Source organism: Acinonyx jubatus, chromosome A1 (genome assembly GCF_027475565.1).
Source record: "Acinonyx jubatus isolate Ajub_Pintada_27869175 chromosome A1, VMU_Ajub_asm_v1.0, whole genome shotgun sequence".
Classification (NCBI taxonomy): Eukaryota; Metazoa; Chordata; class Mammalia; order Carnivora; family Felidae; genus Acinonyx; species Acinonyx jubatus.
Genome location: NC_069380.1, coordinates 228,073,542 through 228,101,424, shown reverse-complemented (window position 1 = coordinate 228,101,424; position 27,883 = coordinate 228,073,542). Strand labels below are relative to the sequence as shown.

General features: G+C 39.3%; 1 protein-coding gene across 2 annotated transcripts in view; it reads left to right on the top strand.

Annotated features, from left to right (window-relative positions):
• The window catches only part of MARCHF6 (membrane associated ring-CH-type finger 6), a 75,399-nt gene that overhangs the window by 661 nt on the left and 46,855 nt on the right, over positions 1–27,883 (top strand). For both annotated transcript variants that reach the window (XM_027074258.2, XM_053202098.1), the window contains exons 2-5: positions 18,629–18,725; positions 19,514–19,587; positions 21,970–22,113; positions 26,853–26,925. In XM_027074258.2, coding sequence (XP_026930059.1) covers positions 18,629–18,725; positions 19,514–19,587; positions 21,970–22,113; positions 26,853–26,925 — 388 coding nt within the window. The remainder of the gene's footprint in view (positions 1–18,628; positions 18,726–19,513; positions 19,588–21,969; positions 22,114–26,852; positions 26,926–27,883) is intronic.

Here is a 27,883-nt window from a genome sequence, read left to right as displayed (position 1 = left end):
ATTCCACGCCCATCCCCCACTGGGTTTTGTCTTCCTTATTGTCGTTTCGCCTATTGCTGTACAGGCCCTATCCCCTGACGACAAAACTTCTTTGTTGACTCTGAAACTTCGCGAAAAATGCCCCGCCAGGTGACGGCTGAGTGCGGTTGACTGACCCCTATTTTAGAACCTTGCCCTGTGCGTCCCTGCCCCCAAATAATTTGTTTACTAAACGTGGAAGAGTAAGGTCCAGCGAGGTTATTAGGAGGAGGGAGATTGTTTGGAATTCTTTTGTTTCGGTGTAGTTTATTTTGTGTCCAATCCCTGACACTAGCAAGCGGGGGTTTGTGTGCTTTGTTTTGTGAGTGTGTGTTTGGGATACGGCTGTTTGTTAACCCGTGTAAACTGAATACATAAGGTATAGACATCTAGGGGTATGGAAATGCGTTTGCTTATCCGCCGAAGGGTAGGGTGGGTTCACGTTCAAGCGGTTTTATCTTTTTAGAATCGACCAAATAATTGAGTGTGTCTGTAGAGGAAATTACTACATTATCCTGTTTCTTGATGGTTTGGTTATCAGTGAAGATGCCCTGATGCGTTGAGTGGCTTTATGTGGGGATATGTCTTGCAGCCTTAATGGATTGCGATTTGGGTGGTTTTGGATGAAAATCGTGGAGCACTGCCATGGCATGCAATAGTGATAAAAAGTTTAAGATCTTAGTGTATGTGAAGAATTGGTTGAACTTGACTTATTTTTTAAATAAATCTTTCATTGGATATTAAGAACCTAGGCTGTAAAGACATTTGTGTGTGATGGCTCACGGAGCATACCCACGTGCCTTTACGTTTGATCCTCATAGTGGTCCGGTGGAGTAGGTAGGTATAGGTGTGGAAATTCAGGCTTAGTTGTTTTAACAGCTGGTCCACGTTTCACACACTTGTAAGAGATTTTTAGCCCAGATGTTCTGATTACCAATCGACGTTTCCTTCCATTATGTCTCCGTTGTGTTTATTACACCCAGTGAGTGAAGCTAGTCGCCACAGGAGATTCCCTTGGAAAAAAATAGTAAAGCTGCTGAGAGGTTAGGAATTACTTTGTTTTTGACAGATGGTCCTTGTGTGTGAATTTCCATCTGCAAAGATGTTACATCATTTCGGATTCACATTTTAATGACTCAATCTAGTAAGGCACGTATTTATTTATTTATCACTCGATGTGTGCTGGCAACCCTAAATTCCATTCTTTGAGCCTGGGCGCTTAGTACTTGCCTACACTTATGGTGCTATAGTTAGTGGTAAATCAGGAATTGCAGAATCTGGAGGTTCATATGGAATCATGAAAGGATGATTTTCAACGTACTTCCAGTGCTTCAACATTGTTTTTCCTTGTAAAATTATAATCAGGGTAAGGCATAAATGATTTTTACTTACTGACTTGAACACTGTTTCTTATTGAAATAACTAGTATTGAGTACGTGTGTGTGGCATGTGTTTACTGAACACTTTATACACATCTTCTTTAATTCTCTCCACATTTTTAGGGTATCCACTCTTTACAGAGAGGAAAGGGGGAGTGGGGGGGGTTTGAGGTGAGGGGTCGGGTTGGTATGATTACGTGACTTGCCCAGGGTCATCTGGATAGCGCATATCAGAGGTAAGATTCAGACTCAGGTCTGTTAGACCCTGTGGTTAAAATAGATAATAAATAACTTATTTTTGTCACTCCCTTTATAGGATGAATCATTTACATATTTTGATAGAACCTTTTTTTGGGCATTTGTTTTATGAAGCTATTAGTCATGAAATGAAAGTGAATTTTAGTACTTCTCCTGCTCACTTTGCTAAATTCCAAATCAGAAATCTTCTGAAATTTTCAAAATTAATTTAAATTTAGCTTGGAAAAACATTGAAAGGAAAGAGAGGGTTATAGAGAATTATTTCATGATAAAGTGAAAAAAAGCTTGGAAACAACTGCTCTATTTGCTAAACTAGTTATTACAGATTATTTCTTAAAATGCATTTGGGTTTTTTTTTTATCTGACTATAAAAGAAACAGTTTTTCTGTAGGACACAGTAAAAATGAAAGAAAATGACCAAAAAAATGTAAAGAAAATTAAATTTTTAAAAATTGTCATTTATTATTAAAAACACTGATAATGTTTACTTTTCTATTTTTAGTATGTTAATCTGAGCAAAGATGAAGAATGTAATTAAAATACCAACTATACAGTGTGTAACTCTTCCCTCCTTTAAAAATGGCATGTCGAGGGGTGCCTGCGTGGCTTGGTTGGTTAAACATCTGACTTCAGCTCAGGTCACGATCTCACGGACCGTGAGTTCTAGCCCCGCGTCAGGCTCTGTGCTGACGGCTCAGAGCCTGGAGCCTGTTTTCGGATTCTGTGTCTCCCTCTCTCTCTGCCCCTCCCCTGTTCATGCTCTGTCTCTCTCTGTCTCAAAAATAAATAAAGTTAAAAAAAATTTTAAAAAGGCATGTCGCTTTCCTCTAGGGTATCACAGATGATGTTGTAATGCTCAGAATGTTTTGTATTTGTGGTAAACAGTACTAAAGTCTGTTAGAAAACTGATAATTTGCTAGATGGATTTTGGCCCTTCATAATAAGTGTTTGCTAGATTTTAAAGATCTCTAAAAAGTGTTTGGGGTATTAAATTTTGTTTTTGTAAAATCAACAGGTTTATGATCTAGTTTCATAACAGAGGATGTGTGAGTCATTCATATTGTTTTTTGTATGTATTTTGTATGAGTGGAGATACGTTATGTAAACTGCTATCATCAAGTCTTTAAATGTAAGAGGATACCTTAGATACACAGCTTCCTCATTTTATGGATTAGGAGTCTGATCCTGCAATGCACTGAGATTTTTTGGTTTCAAAAAAATATATATATATGTCTTTTGCTCAAGGATATACATTAAAAAAAAAAGTTTGTTTATTTAGAGAGAGAGAACCAGCGGCGGAGGGGCAGAGAGAGAAGAGAAGGGGCACAGAGTATCCAAAGCGGTGTCCACGCTGACATCAGAGAGCCTGATACAGGGCTCGAATTCATGAACCCATGAGATCATAACATGAGCCAAAGTCGCACACTTAACTGACACGGCCCCTCAAGGATATACATTTCTTAAAAGGAAAAACACCATGCTGTTGGAATGGATGTTGGAAGCAAGTATTGATGTATGAAACCCTCATAAAGGTACTAAATACATTTTGCCATAGTAGAGTGTTATCATTTCGGTCCAGTGATACAGACCCGATTTTTTTATTTTGCTAAATTACTACTTACTAGCAGAACACAGTTCAAAATCTTATCAGCAATTTGTTTATGGAATGCCAAAGCAATTATTTTATATGCTTTGTGAAACATTGGGAGGGTATAAATTTGAAAGTGTATTGCAGTCAATCGTGTTGTATATTTACTATGGCAAAAACTTGAGATGACATAGATTTGGAAGAAAGGGGTTAGAAGTATGGGAAATTGTCAGAACCAGACAGCTAGTTACTATCTTTCTAGAACCACATGGTCTTTCATCTCTGCTTCCAGACAAGTCTGCTTCATTCTTCTCACCACAGATCAGCTTTCACTGCATTGGCAGGCTTATCACCAAGCAGACATGCACTTATTTGACAAATGTTTATTTGAGCACCTGTTAGAAGCCAGGCACTATTTTATGCGCTTGGGCTAGGCAGAGAACAAAATAGACAAAATCCCTCATTTCATAGAGTTTACATTCTTGCTTTTGGCTTGGTAGGGGAGGAAGGGATGACAAAATAAATTATATGGCATAGCTGGAAGGTTATAAATGTTGTGGAGAAGAGTAAATCTGGAGGGAATAAGGTGTGCCAGGGTGGGAGGACGGGATTTCAGTTTTAACTATGGCAGTGAAGGAAGGCCTCACTGAGAAGGAGCGAAGAGAGGGAGTTGGATACGCAAATACTCTGTGCACAGAGAATTCTAGGCAGAGAGAATAGCCAGTGTGAACTCTCTAAGATGGGAGTGTGTCAGGAGACCAGTGTAGCTACAATGGAGTGAATGAGTTGGGGGAAGAGTACGTAAAATATGAGGTCAGAGATCATGGGACCAGTGTAGAAGCAGAATGGGTATGTAGGACTTTACTTCTACTGTTGTGAGATAGGGAGGGTTTTGAGCAGAGGTGAGGCATAAATTGTCTTGCCATTGTGTCCATGGCTATTTCCGTGAATAGATCTCTTTCCTCATCAACTTAATCTTAAATCCAAATTTCTGGGAGCTAGAATCTGATTGGCCCGTGTGGGATCAGGTGCCTACCCATGATCCAGGTGGCTGTGTGATGGTGGGAAAGATGATGGAAAAGTAAAAATCATGCCAAAAGCTGCAAACCAGCAGTTACAAGTCCTGGAGATGTAGTATACAGCCCCATAACAAAAGTCAGTACTATGTTATATATGTGAAAGTTGTTAACAGAGTAGATCTTAAAAGTTCTTATCACAAGAAAAAAATTACGTGTAGTGATGGACTTAACTAGAGTTACTGTGGTCATTTCACATGTTACATATATTGAATCTTTATGTCGTACACTCAAAAGTAATGTTATATGTCAGTTATGGTTCAATAAAAAGGAAAAGAATAAAAGTCATGGCTGTCAGTGTCCATTCTCGATTCAGGGCAGACATCCCAAAAGTTGTTTCCTCCATTGTTGAACTAGAATATCTTCTGGGCTGGAATGCTGTGAGTGATTAATGTTGAGCTACCTGGGTATCCTCTTCCAGACCAAGCTTATTTTAGTTGAGCTTTACTTCTCTCCTGTAAGGACGTGAAGATTGCTTATTTTTAGTATAATACAGGTAGAATGGAGAGTGTTCTTAAAAAGGTAACAGGAAGTAAGACCCCAAGGGAAAACTGATTAATTCAGACTATATTTTAGATTGCTATTGCAGTGGGCTGGGCAAGATATTATATAGGGGTTTAAATTCAGGCAGTGGAAATGGAAAGAATGAGAAAGAAGAAACATCAGGGTAGAATTAATAGAAAATAGTGATTGATGAGGTGATATAGGAAGGAAGATTTAAGAATGATTTCTGGTGTAGTTTCATTAGCTCTGAATGGGAAGAGATGAATTCAGTTTTGGATATTGTATTTTCATCAGGCGCCATAACAAAGGATCACAGACTGGGTGACTTAATAGAGACTTATTTTCTCACAGTTCTGGAGACCAGAAGTTTGATACCAAGGTGTCTGCAGGGCTGGTTTCTTCTGAGGCTTCTCTCCTTGCTTGCAGATTTGTGTCTTCTTCTTGTGCCTTCTGTATGGTTTTCTCTCTTTGCATGTTTGTGCCCTAATCTTGTTTTTACAGAGGCACCACTCATGTTGACTTAGGGCCTATCTGAATGATCTTATTTTTTAACTTAATTATCTCCTTAAATACCCTGTCTAGAAATACAGTCATTCTGAGGTTCTAGGTATTAGGACGTCAGTTTATGAATTTTGGTAGAGCTGGTGGAAACAACACAATTGAGTCCATAACAGGCATAAATTCTTGAAGGCTGGAAGACATGGCACATTTTCTGTACACTTATTTCTTATAACTGAACTTAATTACAATGTCTTTTTTACTTTTCTCTCTCACTTCCCTGCTTCCACTTGTGTATTCTGTACTGATAGGTTAATAAGGTATAATTTGTATACAATCAAATTTAGTATTTTTAGTGTGCAATTCTATTATAGCACTTTTGAGATAGAAGATTTGGAGGTTCCTTGTCTCTTTCTTCTCCATTTATCAAATATTGAATTCCCCCGTTCTTAGCCATTTCAAAGTTCCTCAGAGGCACTTTTATTAAATGGAACAGTTTGTAGACCATTGGACTTAGGATTCCTTTACACTTTTTTTTTTTTTTTTTAAATTTTACAGAGAGTGATCAGGAGAGAGGGACACAGAGAGAGAGTGTGTGTGTGTTTTTTTAATGTTTTTATGTATTTTTGAGAGAGAGAGGGAGCAAGAGCACAAGCAGGGAAGAGCAGAGAGAGAGGGAGACACAGAATCAGAAGCAGGCTCTAGGCTCTGAGCTGTCAGCACAGAGCCTGATGCAGGGCTCGAACTTGTGAACTTCGAGATCATGACCTGAGCCGAAGTCGGACGCTTAATTGACTGAGCCATCCAGGTGCCCCATGAGATAGAGAATCTTAAGCAGAGGCTCAATCCCATGACCTGGAATCATGACCTGAGCGAAATCAAGAGTTGAACGCTTAACTGACTGAACCACCCAGGTGCCCCTCCTTTTACACTTTTAAATACTGAGGACCCATAGGACTTTTGTTTATTGATTTTTTATTTATTTTTTAATTTTTTTTATTAACGTTTATTTATTTTTGAGACAGAGAGAGGCAGAGCATGAGCGGGGGAGGGGCAGAGAGAGAGGGAGACGCAGAATCGGAAGCAGGCTCCAGGCTCTGAGCCATCAGCCCAGAGCCTGACGTGGGGCTTGAACTCACGGACCGCAAGATCGTGACCTGAGCTGAAGTCGGACACTCAACCGACTGAGCCACCCAGGTGCCCCAGGACTTTTGTTTATGTAGGGGTTATCTTTTTACTCTATTAGAAATGAAAACAGAACTTTAAATACAATACATGTTAAAAAAAATAACTTTATGATAAATGTATTTTCCAAGACAAAAACCTCAGTGAGAAGAGTATCATTGTTTGAATTTTTTGCCAATCTCTTTTATGCCTGGATTCTTACAAGACAATTGGATTCACATCTCTGCCTCTGTAGTTCCTCTTGCCATATGTTTTGGTTAAAGTGTATGAAGAAAATTTGGCTTCACACAGGTAATTTGAAAAGGGAGGTATATTTTCAGGTAATTTTTGATATCCTTTGATACTATGCCAAAAGTTGACAAGTAGTAGTTTCTTTAAGCAGTATTACATCTGAAAACATATATATCACCTTTTAAAAATTAAATCAACTTAAATTAAAATCCATTGGTCTGATGGCTCAGGATAGTCCAGGAATAGACTCATATGTATATGGACAATTGATTTTTGACTAATCCAGATACAAAACCAGGGGTGCCTGGTGGCTCCATCTGTTGAGCGTCTGGCTCAGGTCATGGTCTCAGGGTCTTGGGATCGAGCCCTGTGTCGGGCTCTGTGCTGAGCCTGGAGCCTGCTTGGGATTCTCTCTCTCCCTCTTCCCTCTGCCCTGCTTAAACTTCCTTACTCTCTCTTTCTCTCTCCCCCTCCCCCCCCCCCCAAAAAAAAGGAAAAGAAAAAAGATACAAAAGCATTTCGGTGGAGAAAGTATAGTTTTTCAACAAATGGTGCTGGAATAATTGTCCAAAGGCAGAAAATGAAGTTTGAGGCATTCCTTGGACCATGTACCAAAATTAGCCCAAAGGATGTTAGATCTAAATGAAAAACCTAACTGTGGAAGTTTTAGAAGAACATAGGAGAAAATCTTTGTGATCTTGGATTAGTCTGCTAAGATTTCTTAGGTACAACACTAAAAGCATGATCCTTAAAAGAAGAAATTGTTAAATTGGATGGCATCAAAATTCATCACTGTTTAGAGAATGAGGACATGCCACAGAAAATGTTTGCAAAACATATATCTGATAAAAGGACTTACTGGAGTATATAAGAAACTCTCAAAACTCAATTAAGAAAACAAATGACCCAATTAAAAAAAATTTTTTTAATGTTTATTTTTGAGAGATAATGAGTGTGAATGGGGGAGGGGAGAGAGAGGGAGACACAGAATCAGAAGGCTGCAGACTCAGCTGTCAGCACAGAGCCTGATGAGGGGCTCGAACTTGCGAACTTCGAGATCTTGACCTGAGCCAAAGTCAGATGCTTAGCCAATTGAGCCATCCAGGTGCCCCACAAATGACCCAGTTTAAGAGATGGCCCAAAGATTTTGGAAACTTCACCAGAGGGTATATGCACATGGCTAGTAAGCATATAAAAAGATGCAGAGCATCACTGGTCATTAGGTACATGCAAATCAAGATGACAGTGAAAGAATTCACACCCACAACAATGAGTGTCATCAAAAGGGACGGATAATCAGTGTTGTTGGGATTGTGGAGAAATTGGAGCTTCCATTCATTTCTGGTGAGAATGTATATAGTGTGGCTAATTAACCTCAAAAAGTTAAACTGAGCTGCCAATTCCATTCCTAGGTATATACCCAAGAGGATTAAAAATGTCACAATCCGTTGTCTATTATCTGATGAATGGATAAGTAAAATGTGGTAGATCTATAAAATGGAATATTTGGAAATACAAAGGAGTGAAATACTGGTATGTATTACAACTTGGCTGAACCTCATAAACATTATGCTAGGTGAAAGAAGCTAGTCCTGAAACACCACATTTCATATGATTCAAATTGTGTGAAATATCCCCAATAGGCAAATCTATATAAAGACAAAGAATGAGGAGTGACTGTTAATATATTGTTACAAGGTTTCTTTTTGGGATGATGAAGTTGTTAAAAAACTAGATTGTGGTAATGGTTGCATAACTCTGTACATAAATTAAAAACCATCAGATTGAATACTTTAAGTTGTTGAGCTTTATAATTTGTGTATTTCAATAAAGCTGTTAACAAAAGAAGACTACGATGAGATATCTCTATTGTGTACCTGTTAGAAAGGATGAAATTGTAAAGGACGACCATACCAAATGTTGGTGAGAATGTGGAACAACTGGCGCTTTCATGTACTGCTGGTGGGAATGTAAAATGGTACGGCCACTTTGAAAATCAGTGTAGCGGTTTCTTAGAAAGTTAAACATGCACTTAACACATGATCCAGCCATAGCACTCCTAGGGGTTTACTAGGAGAAATGAATGCCTACAAACTCGTATGTGCACGTACATAGCAGTTTTATTTGTAAAATCCCAAAACTTGCACTAGCCCAAATGCCCATCAACAGACGAATGGATAAACAAATTGTGACACATCCATACAGTGGAATACTAGTCTGTGCTAAAAAGAAATGAACTTTTGATACACGTAACAACATAGATGAATCTCAAAATAATTAGGGTGAGTGAAAGAAGAAGCCAGGGTATGTGCCACTTACATAAAACTCTAGAGGATGCAAGTTAATCCGAAGTACTGGGATGCAGATAGGTACTTGCTTAGGAATGGGGCGGAGAGGAGAGTGGGACAGTGAGATTATCAAGGAACTTGAGTTAATTTTGGTGGTGATGGATACCTTATTTCAGTTGTGGTGACCGTTTTATCATTGTCAAGTGTACCAAGTGATATTTAAGCGCATTTTATTGAATGTCACTTATTCCTCAATAAAGCTATTTTTAAAAATCTATTGGGTTATTTTTTTACTCATGCATGGTTTTGTAGCATGATGTATTGATCTTTTGGTAGATAGTCGCTGAGTTCTGCATATCTTCCAAATGGTAGTAGAAAAGCTTCCATTCACTAACGTCACCACCTAGCCCGTCTTGAAAAGCCTTTTAGGTATTAGAGAGGCTGTTATGCTCGTTGTGATGGATACAAGTTTTCTAAAATCATAATTTTTGTCTGAAAGTTTGATTTTTATTATTGGCAGTAAATATCGTTAGTTGTTTTCCTTCACTCCTGGGCTCACTTGATTCTTTTGTGATAAAATGTCTGCCGAATACCTAGACCCGAATAACTGTTTTTGTCTTTGTTTTCTCAGTTTTTTTTACCCATGGTAAACATGATGTTTCAAAAAACAACATGATGTTCCATGGAAGGAAAAAACAGCTAGTCCAGCTGGCAAGTCCAAAGAATTGTACAAGTGCTGTTTCTTGTGGTAGCCATTGCTGTCGAGCTCAAGTCCAGGATGATGAGCCCACACTCCCTGTATTTTCCAATTCTAAACCTTCCACTTGGTTTTTTAAATCTTCTTTTTCTTTTTTTTTTTTTCTGTTTTTTGTTTGTTTGTTTGTTTTTTGCAGTCTTGGTCTAGTGAGGAGACAGAAAACACACAGTAATTTAGCCAGAGGAAGTTGAAAGAATTATTAAGCTACAGTAAGAGCGTAGCTATAAAGGTATAAAGCATACTGTAAAGGGTACTTTGGACAAGAGGGAGTCTATCCAAGTAGGGACACATTCTGAATTGGTGGGGCCCCCCTCACGTCTGTGGTTCAGACATTGGAGAAATGTGGAGTTGTTCAGAGCTGGTCTGCAGTTTCTGGGCAAGCAGGAAGCAACCCTCCAGGGTGCAGGCAAGCCAGAGTTGATGGATGGGCATGCAGAGGAAGTTGGATACCATTGTTAGGTACAAGGCCTGGAGTGTATTGGGTTCTTCTTACCAGTAGGATTGTGAAAAGGTAGACATTATAACAGACCTACTGACAGTGCAGCAGGAGCCGGAAAACCACTTCCTTCTTCTTGCCTTGTCCCTCCAGCACCCTGTACTGACATGTTTGTGTAAAGAAAGGCTTCAGGATTCATTCTCTTACCACTGGACGGGGACTGAAGAACGAATCTGGAGCTGAGAGGGAATGCGTTGATACCCGGCCCACCCCTCCCAAAGCCATTGGAGCCACTGCCTGTGCTGCTGGCAGAATCACCACCAGGATCTGTAACTACTGCAGGAGTCCACAGCACCTGCAGGTAGCTGCCACTGCTGTTTTCAGAGCCAGTAGTAGGAAATGGCTTTACCTTTTCCGGCAAAAGTGCTTCTTGTTGACCGAATGCAACTCAAGCCTAGTCAGCAAAGAAGCCAAAAAAATGTGGTTTTCAGGCTTCCAAGAGCAACAGTACAGGTGAATGTTCATTTTGTAATAAGTAATCTGGAGAGAGAAAATAACTAAACCTTGGGGTATATGTAGAATTAGGATTTTGAATCCTGTGTTTGCAAGGCCTAATTATGTACATTTTTTTATAGGCAAACTTTTCCAGGTAGAGAGTGGCAGTGAAGCACTAGAAACTTTGGGGAAGGAAGGCAAGAAAATCACCAGTGTTCTCATCTAACCAATTATAATGGCTATGTTGTTTTTTGTTTTTTTTTTTTGTATTTTCTCTTTTAGGCTATTCTGATATTTTTACCTAGTAGGAAGTACAGTGTGTATTTTATTTCAGTTTTTATTCCTGTTTTGTTTACTTAACATTTTGCATTTTTCTATATTCCATGTAGTGAATGTACCACAATTTAATATGCCCATTCCCCTGGTTTTGGGTATGTAGGTTATTCACTGACATTTTGAGTAATATTTTTCAATCCTATATTAATATTTGCCTACTGTGATCATAGCTACTAATTGTAAAATTTTATTGGTAATCAGATATTAAAAATCCTTTGTTACTTCAGCCAAATGACTCAAGGCCAATATTAACAATCATAATTCATGTTAATGGTATATACCCTTAATACGATGTGATGAAAATGGCACTTTGCCTATGTGATTTTCTTCCCTCAGACCTATAGCCCCATATTCTAATCATGAGCAAAACATGAGACATTCTGAAAAAGACATCCTACAACATACCTACCCAATACTCCTTAAAACAACCAAAGTCATCAGAAACAAGGAAAGCCTAAGAAACTGCCAGAGCCAAGAGAAACTCTTAGCCAAGCTAAGGAGACATGACAGCTAAATAAACGTCAGGTGGATTTTGGAACAAAAAAAAAAAAGGATACTTGGTGCAGAGAAAGGAAATCTGAATGAACTGTTGATTTTAGTTTATGATAATGTGTGAATATTAGTTCATTAGATTCAAACGAAAGTACCATCCTAATGTTGATTTTAGTTTATGATAATGTGTGAATATTAGTTCATTAGATTCAAACAAAAGTACCATCCTAATGTAAGGTGTTAAAAACGTGATACTAGGTGCTGTGCATATGAGAACACTGCGCTGTCTTCTCAGATTTTCTGTAAATGTAAACTTGTTCTGGAAAATAAAGTCTTTTAATAATTTACCAACCCTTTGCTTTTTGAGTTATCATTAGTTGATTACCTGAAGGATTGTGCAAACATTTTAAAATCTTATGTGGAAAAACATTCAAGGTAGATGATGGCCTAAAAATAATGACATCTACCCAAAGCTCTTCTTTTTTCTGTAGTAGGTGCTTAGGATACATTTGGTGAACTGGATTATTGACTAGAAAAATTGATGGGATGGGCCAAACCAATACGGGTGTTGACTTCCAGAGCTGACTCCAACTTGGTAACCTACTCTTCTTACTGGTTGTTCTTTTCTCCTTCCCTCTCATTTCCTGGGTCATCTCCATACTCAGTTACTAAGGATTTGAAGTTTTTCAGTAAAAAAACAACAAAAAAAAACCCCTGCATATATTTATTGAGCTAGGCTCTGTGCTATTAAAGGGTATGCTTTTGTGAAGATATTAGGTATTCAAATAAAGCCACAAAAGTTCCCACACGATTAAACAGAAGAAATTTACTTTTGAAAAGCGGGAAGAGCCTGGGGAGAGGGAAGGGGGGAAAAAAAGGCAGGAAGAGTTTCTCTTCACTGTTTCTAAGCAGGTTCTATTCCTAACAAGTAAAATGCGATGTTTTTACTTTGGCCTGACAAGATTTGTAGTTTTGCTGCATGTAAATCCGGTGGGAGCCTTTTTCTACCACAGAACTTTATTATTTCAGTTTTACTAAAAGGCCTCAGGCTGTGCCTTACGCAGACTTTATTGTCTTATAACCTTGGCCATATTATTCTGTTGAGGCGTTGGGTGGTGTGATTGATTTTAGTATACAAAACAGGTTAGTCTTTCTTTGACTTTCTGTGTTGGTGGTAGTTGTGTTTTAGTTGCTCCCCCCTGGCCCCGAAGCTGCTAAGACCCTTTCTGAAACAGGATAGGCTAATTTATGTCTTAGGCACAACTCAGAAGTCACGGCAGCTTAAAGCGACAGAGGTTTCTTTCTTGCTGAGCATCATGTCTGGTACAGGCTGGGGAGAGATGCCCCTGGTACCTGCGGTCATGTGGAAACCTAGATTGCTGGAAGCTCCATGTTAGTGTGCTTCCACAGTCATTAAGGCAGGAAAATGCAGTGTGGTGAGTTGTGTTCGTTAGCTCCCAGAGTTTTCTACCCAGAAGTGGTACACATCACTCTAGCTTGTATTTCATTTCTAATTTCAGAGTGGCAGGGAGGGCAGTCCTATTATGTATCCGGAAAGTGGAATGCCAGAAATATTTAATGTCCAGCGCTGATGATTTCCACAGTCCCTAATGGCATTAGTTCCTGTCTGACTGGATGAAATTAATGTGCATGTTGGGATACGTTTCAGTATGCAACTTCATCAGACTACATTTGAGTGAGGGAACAGTAACTTTTTTTCGTGTCATTACCCTTTCCCATTTGTTCTTCAATTAAAGTATTTAAACGATACTTTAATTTACCTTACTATTTAATGTTCACGGGGTTTTTTGTTTTTGTTTGTGTTTTCGTTTTTTTTTTTTGGTCTGGGTCAGTTTGTGTAGTTTTTTAATTCCAGTGTAGTTAACATACAGTGTTATATTAGTTTCAGGTATACAATATAATGATTCAACGGTTCCTATATTAGTGCTCATCATGATAAGTGTACTGTTAATCCCCTTCACCTAACACCCATCCTCCCACCTACCTCCCCTCTGGTAGCCACCTGTTTATTCTCTGTAGTTAAGAGGCTGTCTTTGGTTTGTCTCTCTCTTTTTTTCTTTATTCATTTGTTTTGTTTCTTAAATTCCACATGTGAGTTAAATCATATGGTATGTGTTTTTCTCTGACTTTTTTCACTTAGCTATAATCTCTCTGGATCCATTCATATGTTGCAAATGGCAAGATTTCATTCTTTTTTATGGCTGAATAACAATCATTGTATGTGTATATAACATGTCTCTCTCTCTCTTTTTTTAATGTTTATTTATTTTTGAGGGGGGGGGAGGGAGGGAAGGAATCCCAAGCAGGCTCTGCTGTCATTGCAGAGCCCCACGCAGGGCCCGAACCCACAAACCATGAGATTATGACCTGAGCCAAAATTCAGAGTCAGTTGCCCGACAGACTGAGCCACTCAGGCGCCCCTACAGCACATCTTTATCCATTTATCAATGGTAATGTCCATGAGTTTTTGACAAATGCAGACAGTCATGTAGCTAGCACATTCAAGGTATGGAATAGTTCAGCCACTTCTCAAAATACCCCTGTTCCCTTTTTTGGGCAGAGACCCTGGCAACCACTGATGTGTTTCTGTCTCTAGTTTTACCTTTTCTAGAATGTCATAAATGGAATAATATAGTATGGAGCTTTTTTCAGTCTGGCTTCTTTTGCTTAACATACAATTAATTTGAGATTTATTTACATTGTTGTATATATCATTATTTCATTCCTTTTTATTGCTTAACAGTATTCTGTTGTAGAAAAGAGTATCAGATGTACCACAGTTTATCTGTTCTCCAATTGTGGAATGCTTGGATTGGTTGTTTCCAGTTAGAGGAAATTATGAATGAAGCCATTGTACAAATTCATGTGGGTCTTTATGCAAACATAAATTTTCATTTTATTAAGTACCTAGGAATGGGATTGCTGGGTCGTATGGTAAAAATGTTTTATTTTTTTTCCTTTTTGTCATTTTAATCGGTATGTAGTGGTATCTTACTGTGATTTAAATTTTTTTGTAGTAAAATATGCATAACAAAATTTACCATTCTAATCATTTTTAAGTGTACAGTTCACTGGAATTAAATATAGTCACATTTAATTGTTGTGCAGCCGTCAGTCACCATCTTACTGTGATTTTAACTGCATTTTCCTAATGACTTCATTCTTATGTATCCTTCCAGAAAAAATGTTTAGCTCTGTATACCTATGCTTTGTTTCAGATTTTTTTTTACTGGAACACGGATTGACAGGGAAGAAGCTTCCATTCCTTCCTAGTCCACACACAGACTGGATAAGGAAATTTAATTGAGGATATAGCGTGAGAGCAGGTGCAGCCTTTCTGTTGGCAGCTTTTCCCAGCTTCCAGTTCCCTAATAAGGTGTGGCTATGCCCATGACACAGTCTAATCAGGGATTGGGGACTGCTAAACGGCCAAATGTTGGCCTTACAAGTATTTTATAGCTAGGGCTTATCACCATTCTAGTTTATACCAACAATCTTCACCTTTCCATTTAGGGTAATATTTATACATGAGGTGCTTTTGAACGAAACTTAGTCACATCTTCATGATGTGGGAAAACAAAGGGTCAGTACTGCAGAAGAGATTTGTAATATTTTTTGGACCAAGTTCCATATTAAAGTCATTTAGAATAAATGGTTTTTAAATTAGAATTGGGTTGTTGGTGCACAGAAACAGGCTTTTAGGAATGTTGAGACATATTTTTTATTTTATTTAAAAAAAAATTTTTTTTTCAACGTTTATTTATTTTTGGGACAGAGAGACAGAGCATGAATGGGGGAGGGGCAGAGAGAGAGGGAGACACAGAATCGGAAACAGGCTCCAGGCTCTGAGCCATCAGCCCAGAGCCTGACGCGGGGCTCGAACTCACGGACCGCGAGATTGTGACCTGGCTGAAGTCGGACGCTTAACCGACTGCGCCACCCAGGCGCCCCGAGACATATTTTTTAAATGTTACTCTGCTTTCTTCCCCTGATGAAGATACAGCCAGTGAAAGTTTTATCACATTTTATTTTACATTTTTTTAATTTTTTATTTTGAGAGAAAGTGAACTGGGAAGGGGCAGAGAGGGAAAGAGAGAATCTCAAGCAGGCTGCACACTGTCAACGCAGAGCTACAGCTCCTTTTCAGGAGCCCCACCCAATCTGGCCAATACACGGTCCTCCCTATAGCTTCCTCTTGCCACATGGGGGCTGTGCCGTCCTTGTGGGGCTGGTCCCCATTGCAGGATGAGCCCAGTGGCATCAACTGTTGGCACACACATGAGTATCCCTTCCCCGTTGTCACTGCATCCTGTTGGCAGCAATGTGCCCACAAAGGCACTCCTTACTCAGTCACCTTGTTTCTGGAGGGTGACGTAACTACCCTTATTTGTGTGGGTGCAGCAGTATTGCTGCTGCTTTCCTTTACACTGTGTCCTGATGGCATTACACTCCGTGCCACACTTTTGCTGCTGTGCCCTACTTCTGCAACTGCCTGAGAGCTGCCTGCAGAGACAGGGTGAGGTGGGACTGCTTTGCCTCGGGTCTGCGTTGGCTCACCCACATTTGCACCCAAACCACCCTACCTGATTAATCCCTCAGTAGCACATGCCTTTCTCTAAAGTCGATCCACGGGCATCCTAGCACTTGTGGCCTGGTGTGGTCATGTTCCATATGGCTTTGAGTGCTTATTCTGCTCATACCTGGATAATTCTGATAATCGTGGAACTAATCGATGCCCATAGGCACCAGCATCTCTGGTGATTCTAGACGACCCAGATTGGTCGCCTGTCTCTTGGACCTGTCAACTACTTTAGGTAGAAGTCCCAGTGCCTTTAGTGGCGACCATCACAACCAGGAGTCCAGACTTGGTACCATAAATGTAGCTTGATGGTCAAATACCCCAACCAAGAAAGACCACAGATGCACAGATGACCTGCTTGCGACCAGGGAGAGCAGTGATGAAAAACAACACTGGTCTCTTTTGAGGTCCTGTAGTTGGAATGAGTCCATTTTAAATCCTTTGAGGAGGATCCGTCGCAGGGCAAGTCTGGTGCTGGCAGCTGCAGTAATCCCAGCTTCAGTGCAGATACCGAATTCGGTGTACTTAAAATGTTCGTGTGATATTGGATCTCTTGCTTCCCTGTGGGTCTACCGCAGGGTCCTTGCAGGTCCCCACCCCCTGCTTCTAGTGAGCTCCTGGCTCTTAGCCTAGTTTCCCTAGGCCGAAGTGTATGTTTGGAGAAAATTAGAGTACTCAAAGAAGACTTGAGCTGCCAGGATATGGCCCCGGGGAATCATGGAATTCTAGTGTGGTTCTATTTTGTTTGTGTCAGAACTTTGCAGAGGCTGATTGGGCAGAATTGTTGGGACATTCATATTGTTGCAAGCGCCCAAAGTCTTAGAATGGTGCAAGACGGACCAGAGTGAAAACTTTTGCCAAAGATGTTTTCGTTAATCAAGGAGGAAGGTGAAAGTGGGAGGTTTGAAGAGGCTTTGGATCCGAGTACCCAGTGCAGTTCTGGCTGTAAACAGATGCACATCGCCAGCATTGTTCTCATGACCCCACAGGCTGCTTCCAGGAAACCAAAGTCCTTTGAGTGGTGGTAGCTGGAGGGTGTGGTTCCGAAGCTGAAGCTGAAAGGCACAACCCTGGAGTGTGTGCTTGATTTGACTCAACCTGGACAACCCCTCCCGGCTCCTGTGCAGACAGAATCGGCACGGCAAAAGCTCCTCCACGGGTGGTGGTATATGCCCTTTCTGTGTTGGCAGTGATTTGTCTGGCTTATTGATAACCAGGGGTATTAGCGTCCTGAACAGTTAGCCAGCCTGAGTCCTCAGAATCCCTCATATTTGGTAAGTGGCATTCAGCCACTCGAGATTGAGCAACACGGTGCTTTTTAATGTTGGGGACCAACTACCACACTGCTTAGCTCATGTGCAGCCTAGTCCCACGGGTGCTGGGGACTGGTTAAATGCGTTAATAACCGGCTTGGATTGCAGTTACTCCCCATTCACGAGAAATTCCCTGTGAGAAAGTAGGTCGAAAGTTTGCCTAAGTCTCTGCCCCTAGTACACACTGCCTGTCGCCTTTCAGATCGACCACTTGGGGTGGGCACTTGGCCCTGAAGATCTCAGAGAAGATGGTCTAAATAAAAGTTGCGGCCAAATTTCCATAGGTGGTCTTGCAGAGGGAGCGTTATGGAGCCTGGAGGATTGCTCGCGTGAGGCGCTTCCTCTGCACCCCAGGGGCCACCCCAGGCAAGAAGACGGACAGATGTGCTCAGAGCCATGTGGGGCTGGGTGAAGGTCTGCCGACCAGGTAGTCCAGGGCTCTGGCAGCTTTTGCTTAAGGTGACCTCTAGCTTGCCTCTGTCTGGCCTGGCACCTTTGTGGTTTTGGGGTGCCCCCTCACCCTGTGTGTGCGTGTCCTTAGACCTCTGGTGGTGTGACGTGAAGCTAAAGGGGTGTCTCCTATGCTGCCCGCTGTTGTTACTGTGTCAAGTCCTTGGATATGTTTTTTGTGGAGTTTAAACTGTTAGGACCGGACTTAGGACTTTAAACTGTTGGGATTGGAGTTTAAAACTCTTAGGACACCAGTGGTGACCTGATTTTGCATATTTCTATTTAACGTTTGTTAGTTACAGAAGAGTGCAGTTTTAGGAGAATAGTTCTTATCAAAAGGGCAATTCACCTTTCTATGTATTAGGGAATTTTTTAGCTTTGAATATACTTATTATCACAGTCACACTTTTACATCTCTGCTGCTGACAGATTTCTTGCTTTAACACAGTATTTTTGCTTTGAGGTTGCGTGTTTTTTTTTTTTCCTAAGTTTATTTTTGAGAGAGAGGGAGACAGAGCGTGAGTGGGGGAGGGGCAGAGAGCGAGAGGGAGACAGACTCTGAAGCAGGCTCCAGGCTCTGAGCTGTTAGCCCAGAGCCCAATGCGGGGCTCGAACCCATGAACCGTAAGATCGTGACCTGAGCTGAAGTCGGATGCCAGGTGTTCTGTTGTTTTTTTTTTAAGTTATAACGAAAGATAATTCAGTTTATCTTTTTCGTTCACAGACATATGTAGAGTGTGTCGGTCAGAAGGAACACCTGAGAAACCTCTTTATCATCCTTGTGTATGTACCGGCAGTATTAAGTTCATCCATCAAGAATGGTGAGTCATCCTTACAGAAAATTTTATGTCTGAGCTTCAGTGTTGTCATTTATATAATAAAGGGGATTATTTCAGTAAACTTTCTCTATAATTATTTTTTAAAAATTTTATTTTGAAAATTTGGAAATTACCTATATTCATAATTACCATACCCTGTCATTTGGGTATTGTTTTCCAGGTGCATGTGAGTACCTGTTTATTTCTGCCACAGAGAGCTTATTTTGTTCATTGGCAGTATGGAGGTTTTTGGATTCTACTTGTTGTGATAATAGCTTACGTTTATGCAGTGCTTTGTGCCCGGTGGTACTCAGTGCTTGTACACAATTCATTTAATTCTTAGAACCATGAGGTGGGATATTTTTATTATTATGCGGATGAGGAAACGAGCATGGAAAGGTTAAGTACCTTTTTCTAGGTCACTCAGCCAACCACTTAGTGATAACCAGGATTCAGACCTAGCTGCCTAGGGTAACAATATTATCAGACCAGCGTTAGAACTGATGTTGATGCTTGGAGATTCTTTTATATTCAAGGCTGGCTTTGAGGAGATTACAATTTAGTTAATTGAACTTTTTTAGTAATAGAAATATATATTTTTATTTGTTATAGTTTTGGACTGTCAGCATGAAGTTATAAAAAGCTAAAAAATGTTATAAATATGAACCTGTCAGAATTGTAAAAGCTCTATGATACATAAAATTTTAATAAAATAGAATATTGGCTTTCAGTGAAACCTTAAAGTTTCTTTGCTGTAAGTACTATGCTTATTAATGTATTTTTGATTGCAGCTTAGTTCAGTGGCTGAAACACAGTCGAAAAGAATACTGTGAATTATGCAAGCACAGATTTGCTTTCACACCAAGTAAGTTCTTTAGAAGTTTGCATTGCGTTTTGGGGTTATAACTGGTAACATAAAGATATTTAATAAAAGTATAAAATTTTGGGAAAATATTAAAAAAATGTTTTTTTAAATGTTTGTTTATTTTTGAGAGAGCGTGAGCGGTGGAGAGGCAAAGAGAGAGGGAGAACAGAATCCAAAGCAGGCTTCAGGCTCTGAGCTGTCAGCACAGAGCCCTATGCCGGGCTCAGACTCACTAGCCATGAGATCATGACTTGAGCCGAAGTCGGACGCTTAACTGGCTGAGCCACCCAGGCGCCCCAGGAAAATCTTTTTTAAAACCACATGTCAGCTTTCAACACACAAATGCATGTATATGTGAGAAAGAGTGATTTAATTTGTGAGATGTTCCTTTTTTCTTTATTTTTTAACTTTTTATTATGGACAAATTCAAACATTAAAAAAAGGTATAATAAGCCCCCTGTTCATATCTCTTAGTTTGACTCATTTTCAAATCATGGCCTTTACGTGATATTTCTTACCTGTGTTCTTGTTCCCCACCTCCCTATCCTTTTTAAAGCAAATCTCATTTATTTTCATTGGTACATATTTTAGTATGTATCTCTGAACAATAAGGGTTCCTTTTAAAAACAATAACTTTAGGGGCATCTGGGCAATTCAGTTGGTTGGGTGTTCAGCTCTTAATTTTAGCTAGGGTCGTGGTCTCGCAGTTTGTGAGATCAAGCCTCGCATTGGGCTCTGTGCAGGCAGCACAGAGCCTGAAGCCTGCTTGGGATTCTGTGTTTCTCTGCTCACCCCTCTCTCTCACTCTCACTCTCACTCTCACTCTCTCACTCACTCAAAAATAAACATTTAGAAAAAATAAAGAGATCTTTCTAAAACATGGCCAAACCTTCCTCTGAGTGTGTTGAACCAGATTTTACAGAGAGATGGGGAGATCTGAATTTACTGTTTGGAATATTAGTTATTGTGCTGAAATTGGGGAGATGCAATTGGCTAACAGACATCAGCGGGGTGTTTGCTTCCACATGAAATGACTTTACTGTGGATTGTACTTTTTGAGTGCTATGTTTCAGGCTTGTATTTGGGAGGAGGGTTCTTCCTTTTTTTTTAAATTGGAGTATAGTTGAGACACGGTGTTAGATTAGTTCTGATGTACAGCATAGTGATTCCAGAACTCTGTTATGTTGTGCTCACCGCAAGTGTAGCTACCCAACTTTCACCATACAGTGCTATTATTGTACCATTGACTCTATTCCCTCTGCTATACTTTTCATCCCCGTGACTTATTCCATAACTGGAAGCCCATACCTCCCACTGTCCTTCACCCATTTTGCCCCCCTCCCCCTTCCCCTTTGGCAACCACCAGTTTGTTCTCTGTACTTATGGGTCTGTTACTGCTTTTTTGTTCATTTATTTGTTTTGTTTTTTAGATTGCATATATGAGTAAAATCATATGGCATTTGTATTTTACTTACTGACTTACTGCACTTAGTATAATACCTTCTAAGTCCATCTTTGCTGCCACAAATGGCAGGATCTTATTATTTTTCATGGCTGAGCAATATTCCTGTGTGTGTGTGTGTGTGTGTGTGTGTGTGTGTGTGTGTGTGTGTAGTATTTTTTCTTTATCCATTCATCTACCAGTGGACACTTGGTGGGTTGCTTCCATATCTTGGCTATTGTAAGTAATACTGCAATAAATATAAGGATGCGTATATCTTTTCGAGTTAGTGTTTTTGTTTTCCTTGGGTGAATACCCAGTAGTGGAATTACTGGATTGTATGATGCTATATGTTTTTAATTTTTTGAGGAATCTCCATACTATTTTCCACAGTGGCTGTGCCAATTTACATTCTCACACCCATAGTGCACGAGTGTTCCTTTTTCTCCACATCCTCGCCAACGCGTATTATTCCTTGTCTTTTTCATAATAGCCCTTTGACAGATATAAGGTGATATCTTAATTGCGGTTTTGACTTAGGAGGGTTTTCTTTAACATGCCAACAGCTTCACCTTTTGCTCCTGTTTGCTTTATCTGATCTTTAATTTGGGAAAACTTATTGTTTGAATGCTAAAATATGTATAAATTAGCTATGCATGAAGTTCATGGTAGTGACTGAGGGAATATGAACTTCTCTTGAATCTTTTCTCCTGCACATAAGGCTTTTTTGTTGGCTTCTGCATTTAACACGTGATTTGCTCTCAAATGAGTTCTGGGTAAATGTGGTATCATTGTGACTGTTTGATTCCCTTTTTTAATAGGAAAAAATAAGTGCAATACAAAGATTGAAAGTTAAGCTAGCACTACATGCCTATTTTATATTTATGAATTAAGCTATTTTTAAATCTTCATGAAATTATGTACTTTTTCTTCTCTTCTAGTTTATTCTCCAGATATGCCTTCACGGCTTCCAATCCAAGACATATTTGCCGGACTGGTTACAAGTATTGGCACTGCAATACGATACTGGTTTCATTATACACTTGTGGCCTTTGCATGGTTGGGAGTTGTTCCTCTTACAGCATGTGAGTATTCACTTCTCCGTGGTTGGAGTAATTTAAAATTTACATAACTATTTAATATTACAAAGTTATATTATATCATATTTGTGTTCAAATGGTATTTAATTATTTGATATTATAATTTCATGTATTTGGAAAGCCTCGCTTAGAAAACATCCACCTAAATTAAGAACTGTTATCAATAGATCATTTTATCAAATGAATGTGGGAAAGACAAACACAGCATACAGAGGCTAATAAGGTTCATGAAAGAGTTGAAAAAGCAAAAGCAAATTATAATTGGAAGGACCATGATTTTTATTCTCTGAAGTATATTAGAAATTTCAAAGATTGCAGAAGATGGACTATTTTGAGGTTTTCTCCCTCTTTTAAAAGACAACACATGTATCTATTATTATAGTCCTGAATAATTGGGAGGCTTATCTTTCAAGATATAGGAGGTTTTCTATAGGTTGGTATACTAACCCTTAATTGATCCCTTTTGTGTTTTTACTTTTTTGTGTGTTTATTATTTAAATGTTTACTCATTTTTGAGAGAGCGTGTGTGTGTTCATGCACAAGCAGGGAAGGGGCGGGGTGGGGGGAGGGAGGGGAACAGAGGGTCCGAAGTGGGCTCCATGCTGACAGCAGTGAGCCCGATGCAGGTCTCAAGCACGTGAACTACAAAAATCACAACCCAAGCCAAAGTCTGACATTTAACCGACTGAGCCACCCAGGTGCCCCTGTTTTTTGTTTTTAAAGACATGCAGAAGGTTAGATAGCATATGGTTCCAGAGTGTGCAGATACGATTCTTTGGAATTAGATGCAAATGAGATTTTTAAATAAGCATAATTCATATCGTCGTTTCTCTTTAGAATAAAATACACTTGATCATTCATGAAGATGAAAGTCTTTGGGGGATACATCAAATAGCAGAATAAGTATTGTTGAAGAGTGAGGTGGTGAACTAGGAGATTGAGCAAGGAGTTCTCTAGGATGGAACTCAGAGACAAGAAGTTGCAAGTATGAGGGGAAAAATCAGGAGGTAAAGGCTGTATCCAGTTGTTTCACGATCTGTCTAGTAAGTACTTTGAAAAGGTGAAAGAGATACTGGACATGAGGAAATGACCAGCCTCTTTTCGATTGAAAGACAGCTGACCATGATAAAGGACAGAGACTCATAAACCTAGACATTCTGGTCTTCCAGGGCTGAACAGGATGGTAGATAATCCATTTTCAGATTGTCCTACAAAGTAATGAAAATCAGACTGGCATTAGACTTAAAATCAGCAGCTTTGAATGCCAGAAGACAGCAGAGACTTCAGATTTTGACAGAATTTTTGAACCGGAAATCTACCCATAAATTATTCTCAGATGAAGGGACAAAATGCAGACATTTCAGTCAGTGCAAAGGCACGAAAAGCTTGCCACCTCAAACTATTTATGAAAAAAGCATTTGAGGACATACTTCACCAAAATGAGTAAGAAATCAGAAAGGCATGAGCTACGAAGAAAAAGAAACAAGTGCTTCTCACAGCTAACCAGCAATTTTAATTCATAGTGATTGGTAATTTTTATTTGTGAGGGGACTGTGGGTGCTCTAGATACGGATAGGAAAATATAGTGTGACTGCATATGAAAAATAATAGAGGTAAGCAAATAGAGCCCAGAACTAGACTCACATCTGCATCATCACCTGAATCACAACAGAGGTACCACTGCTGTTCAGTGGAAGAAAGCTGATCCTTTCAGTATATGGTACAGCATCACCTGGTTGGCCAGATGAAAAATGAACCGTGTCATTATCTTACACCTGACACAAAAATTAATTTGAGTTGGATCATAATCTTGAATGTGCATGTTACAACCAAAAGACTTCTAAAAAAAAAAAAAACACGGGAGAATAACCATAAAAGAAAATACTGAATAAATTGGACTTCAGTGAAATTGAGAACTTTTATTCATGCTTAGATACCTTTGAGAAAGGCAAGCCACAGAGAGAAGATATTTGCAATATATACTTCAAACAAAGGACTTGTATCTACAGTATGTAGGGAACTCCTATAAAAGTCAGTAAGAAAAAGGCAGACAACCCAAATAAAAAGTAGACAAAAGATTTGAACAGGTGTTTCTGGAAAGAAGATGATCTAAATAGCCAGTGAACACACAAAAAGCTGCTCAGCATCATTAGTCATCAGGGAAATGCACAAGAAGATACTACTACATACTCCGCAAAATGGCTGAAACTAAAATAGAAGACAATGCCAAATGTTTCTTAGGGTGTGGAGCATCTGAAACATGCCTTTGTTGGCGGAGGGAATATATATGGTGTAACTACTTCAGAAAACTGTGTGGCAATATCTGACAGATGCTAAATATTATAAATACCTATGATCCAACCTGAAGTTCCATTTCTGGGAATATAGCTGACAGAAACTACAGCCTGTGTCCTCTAAAAGACGTGTGTAAGAATGATCACAGCAGCTTTGCTAATAGGAGTTCACTGGAACCAACCAAATACCTATCAACAGTAGAGTGTGTACATTGTGGTTTATCTATACAATGGAATACTACTTAGCAGTGAAAAAATAGGTGATTATTGTGATATGGAATAACATGGATGAATTTTACTCTGAGAGAAAGAAGCGAGGCACAAAAGAGTATGGATTGCATTTATGTGAAATTTCAAAGTAGGCCAAATTGGGGGTGCCTGGATGGCTCAGTTGGTTGAGCATCTGACTTGGCTCAGGTCATGATCTCACAGTTGGTGAGTTCAAGCCCCGTGTTGGGCTCTGTACTGACAGCTTGGAGCCTGAAGCCGGCTTCAGATTCTGTGTCTCCCTTTCTCTCTGTCCCTCTCCCACTTGCGCTCTGTCTCTCTCTCTTGAAAATAAATAAGCATTAAAAAAAAATTTAAAGTAGGCCAAATTGATCTATGGTGATAGAGATCAGACTAGCAGCTACCTTTTGCTGGAGATTCCAACTGGGAAGGGGATTGAGGAGCCTTCCACGGAGCTAGAAATGCTGAATATCTTGATCTGGGTGGTAGTTTCTTGGATATATGTACATATATAAAAATTCCCCCAGACACATACTTAAGAGTCACGTAAATTTTACCCTAATAAGTAACAAAATGAAACTTAAAACTGAGTGCCAGAAGAGTAGAAGTGGGATTGAGTTTTTATCCTGGGGAGTGGGAGTAGGAAACAGCAAATACTTGGAAAATCTAACAAAAGACAGGGAGAGAGGGTAGAGGGAGGGAAGTAAGAGAGGAAGGGGTAAGGTTGCAACTTCTGTGATCCTTAGACTTGAGATTTATCTATTGCAAGATAGGAGCTTACGGTTCTGTACAGAGAAAAGTGATTCACTGTAAGAGATAAGTACAGAGCAGCCCAGGTTAATGCTAGAGGGATGTCAGCAAATGCTGACAAAACAAAGGAACAACATTAATCAGCCAGATGTCATTCAAGATGAAACACTTTAATGGGTAAAAAGCATTTATTTTGTATGAGTAAAATGCACAGGCTACCAAGCAAATAAAATTGAAGAACTTTTATGCACCAGAGAACAGGACTTCGAAGTATGTAAAGTGTTCATAGTCAAGTGGAAGACTAACCTCTCTAAAAGCAGTAGATCAAATAATAAATTAAGTAGGGACTTAAAGAATTTACATAATACAGTCAACAAGCTGAATCTCTGTTCTCACTTGTTACACACACACACACGCACACATTCATACTCAGAATTTAAGTTCTGCCACAAATACATGGTCTGTAATTTTTTTTTTTTTTTTTTAGTCTGTAACTTTTTTAAGTTAGCAGTGTACCCTGGGACCTTTCCATGTGAGAACTTGTTGAGCTACCTTAGTTTTTAATGGATGCAAAGCACTCTGCACTGAGGACACCTGTAATTTATGAATCCATTTTCTTATCTACAGACATTTGGTCTGTTGTCAGTTTTACTTTGTTACAACCATACTTGCTTGGACTATTTTATAAATGTATGTAAGTCATTGCTATTACAGAAATCTTTTCCTACCTTTTCATTTCGATTTGGCTTTTGAAAACAGCCGTTGAGGTCACTGAAAATTTTTGATACAAGGCCATAGGGAGTGCTTAAACTAATATACAAGTTCTGGTTAGAAGGAAAATCTCAGCTGTTTCCTCATGGGCCCCATTTCTGTTCTTGACTTTGCTGAGTAAGAGGATGAGGGGATGGCGGTGCATTCACCCACACTTGATCTTTTTTTCCCTTCATGGCCAGACCCTTAGTCTGTGTTGTTTCAAAATTGGTTGTTAGTTTGCTATTCATGTTATTAGAGCCTTTACTCTTCTGGAAAGTCCTCTTAATTTCAAATTGTATACCTTTGGAACTGATACCTTTTATTTTTGTGAGCAGACTCCATGAATTTTAGAATTCTTGGTTCAAAAAAATTCTCCGTGTTGTAATTTGGAGGTCTTTAATGTAGATTTTTTTCCTTTTCAAACATCTAAGCTCATTCAATAGAAACAAGTCAGTCTATAGAGAATCTAAGCTCTCAACATTAGTGTGTGATGTTGACTCACTATTTTTATGCTTAGTTCACCGTGTTGGGTTTTTTTGATGTAGTATTGTATCGTATTGCCTAGTATAGTGTTTAATGTAGTAAGACAGCCTTGCAAAGACTAAATATTTCAGTGGCTTTCACTTTACCGCTGTTTAATCGAGGCCCTGAGTTCATGGTGAGCGTTATAACCACATGCTGTCTTGCTCTTTTTGCTAGGCCGTATCTACAAGTGCTTGTTTACTGGCTCCGTGAGCTCACTACTGACACTGCCACTGGACATGCTGTCCACGTGAGTACTGAACCTTGTGAAGCTGGAAGGCTGCACAGCACAGAGAGTGCTCATTTTTCCTGCACACATTTATGTTTCTTACAATTTGAAAATTCCTTTTGTTCTGAGGACAAAAAGTAACTTACGTGTCTTAGTCTGACAGTTATAGGTACAGAAGAAGTGGCTGACAACATGTACATGTTTGTTTAAAAACAGATATGTTTTAAAGGACTGTTTTGTAACTGGGGGGCAGGGGGGCACCTCTTAAATAGGCTCATGTAATGTGAGATCTATGCTGCTGTGTTCCTATGCTGAGAGTTCATTTAAACATGTGTTTTTAATGACATAGGCATTTGAATACAAATTTATTTTTTAAATGTTTCTTGTGATTATTAGAATATGGACTCTAAAAAAACTTGTTCGTGGTCATTGTTTTACTGTATCTTAATTTGACATCAAGCATCGTAATGGTGTTTTTGGGGGGAAAGACGTGTTTTATTACTGATGTCAGAATTAGAAATGCTGCAAATGATTAACTGTATCAGGATCACTAGAATATTCAGCCTACCAAAATTGCACCTATATTTGCCAAATCTTTTGTACCCAGTTGACCTTAGGTTCCTGATCCTTATGTCAGTGAGAACAAAGAACAGTATCAAACCCTTCTGTGAACAAAAGTATTCAGAGTATATTACCATAAAAATAAGTCACTTGGCAAAAGGAGAGAGCAAGTTGTATTTCCAATAGAAAAGAAATTAGGAATTCTTTGAAGTCTGTTGCATCTGCAGCATTACTTCTAATCATGTTTCTAAATATTTAGAAACATTGGTTGTGTCTGTGACTTGGTTTTTCTACTTGCTGGTTATACCTTTTTGGGTAGAACAGGCAAGGTACTTCATTTATGTCTGTTTCTTTGGCAGTATAGGGAATAATAGGTTTTCATTGAAGGTTTTCAGCTTGAGCCTTATTTACATTAGAA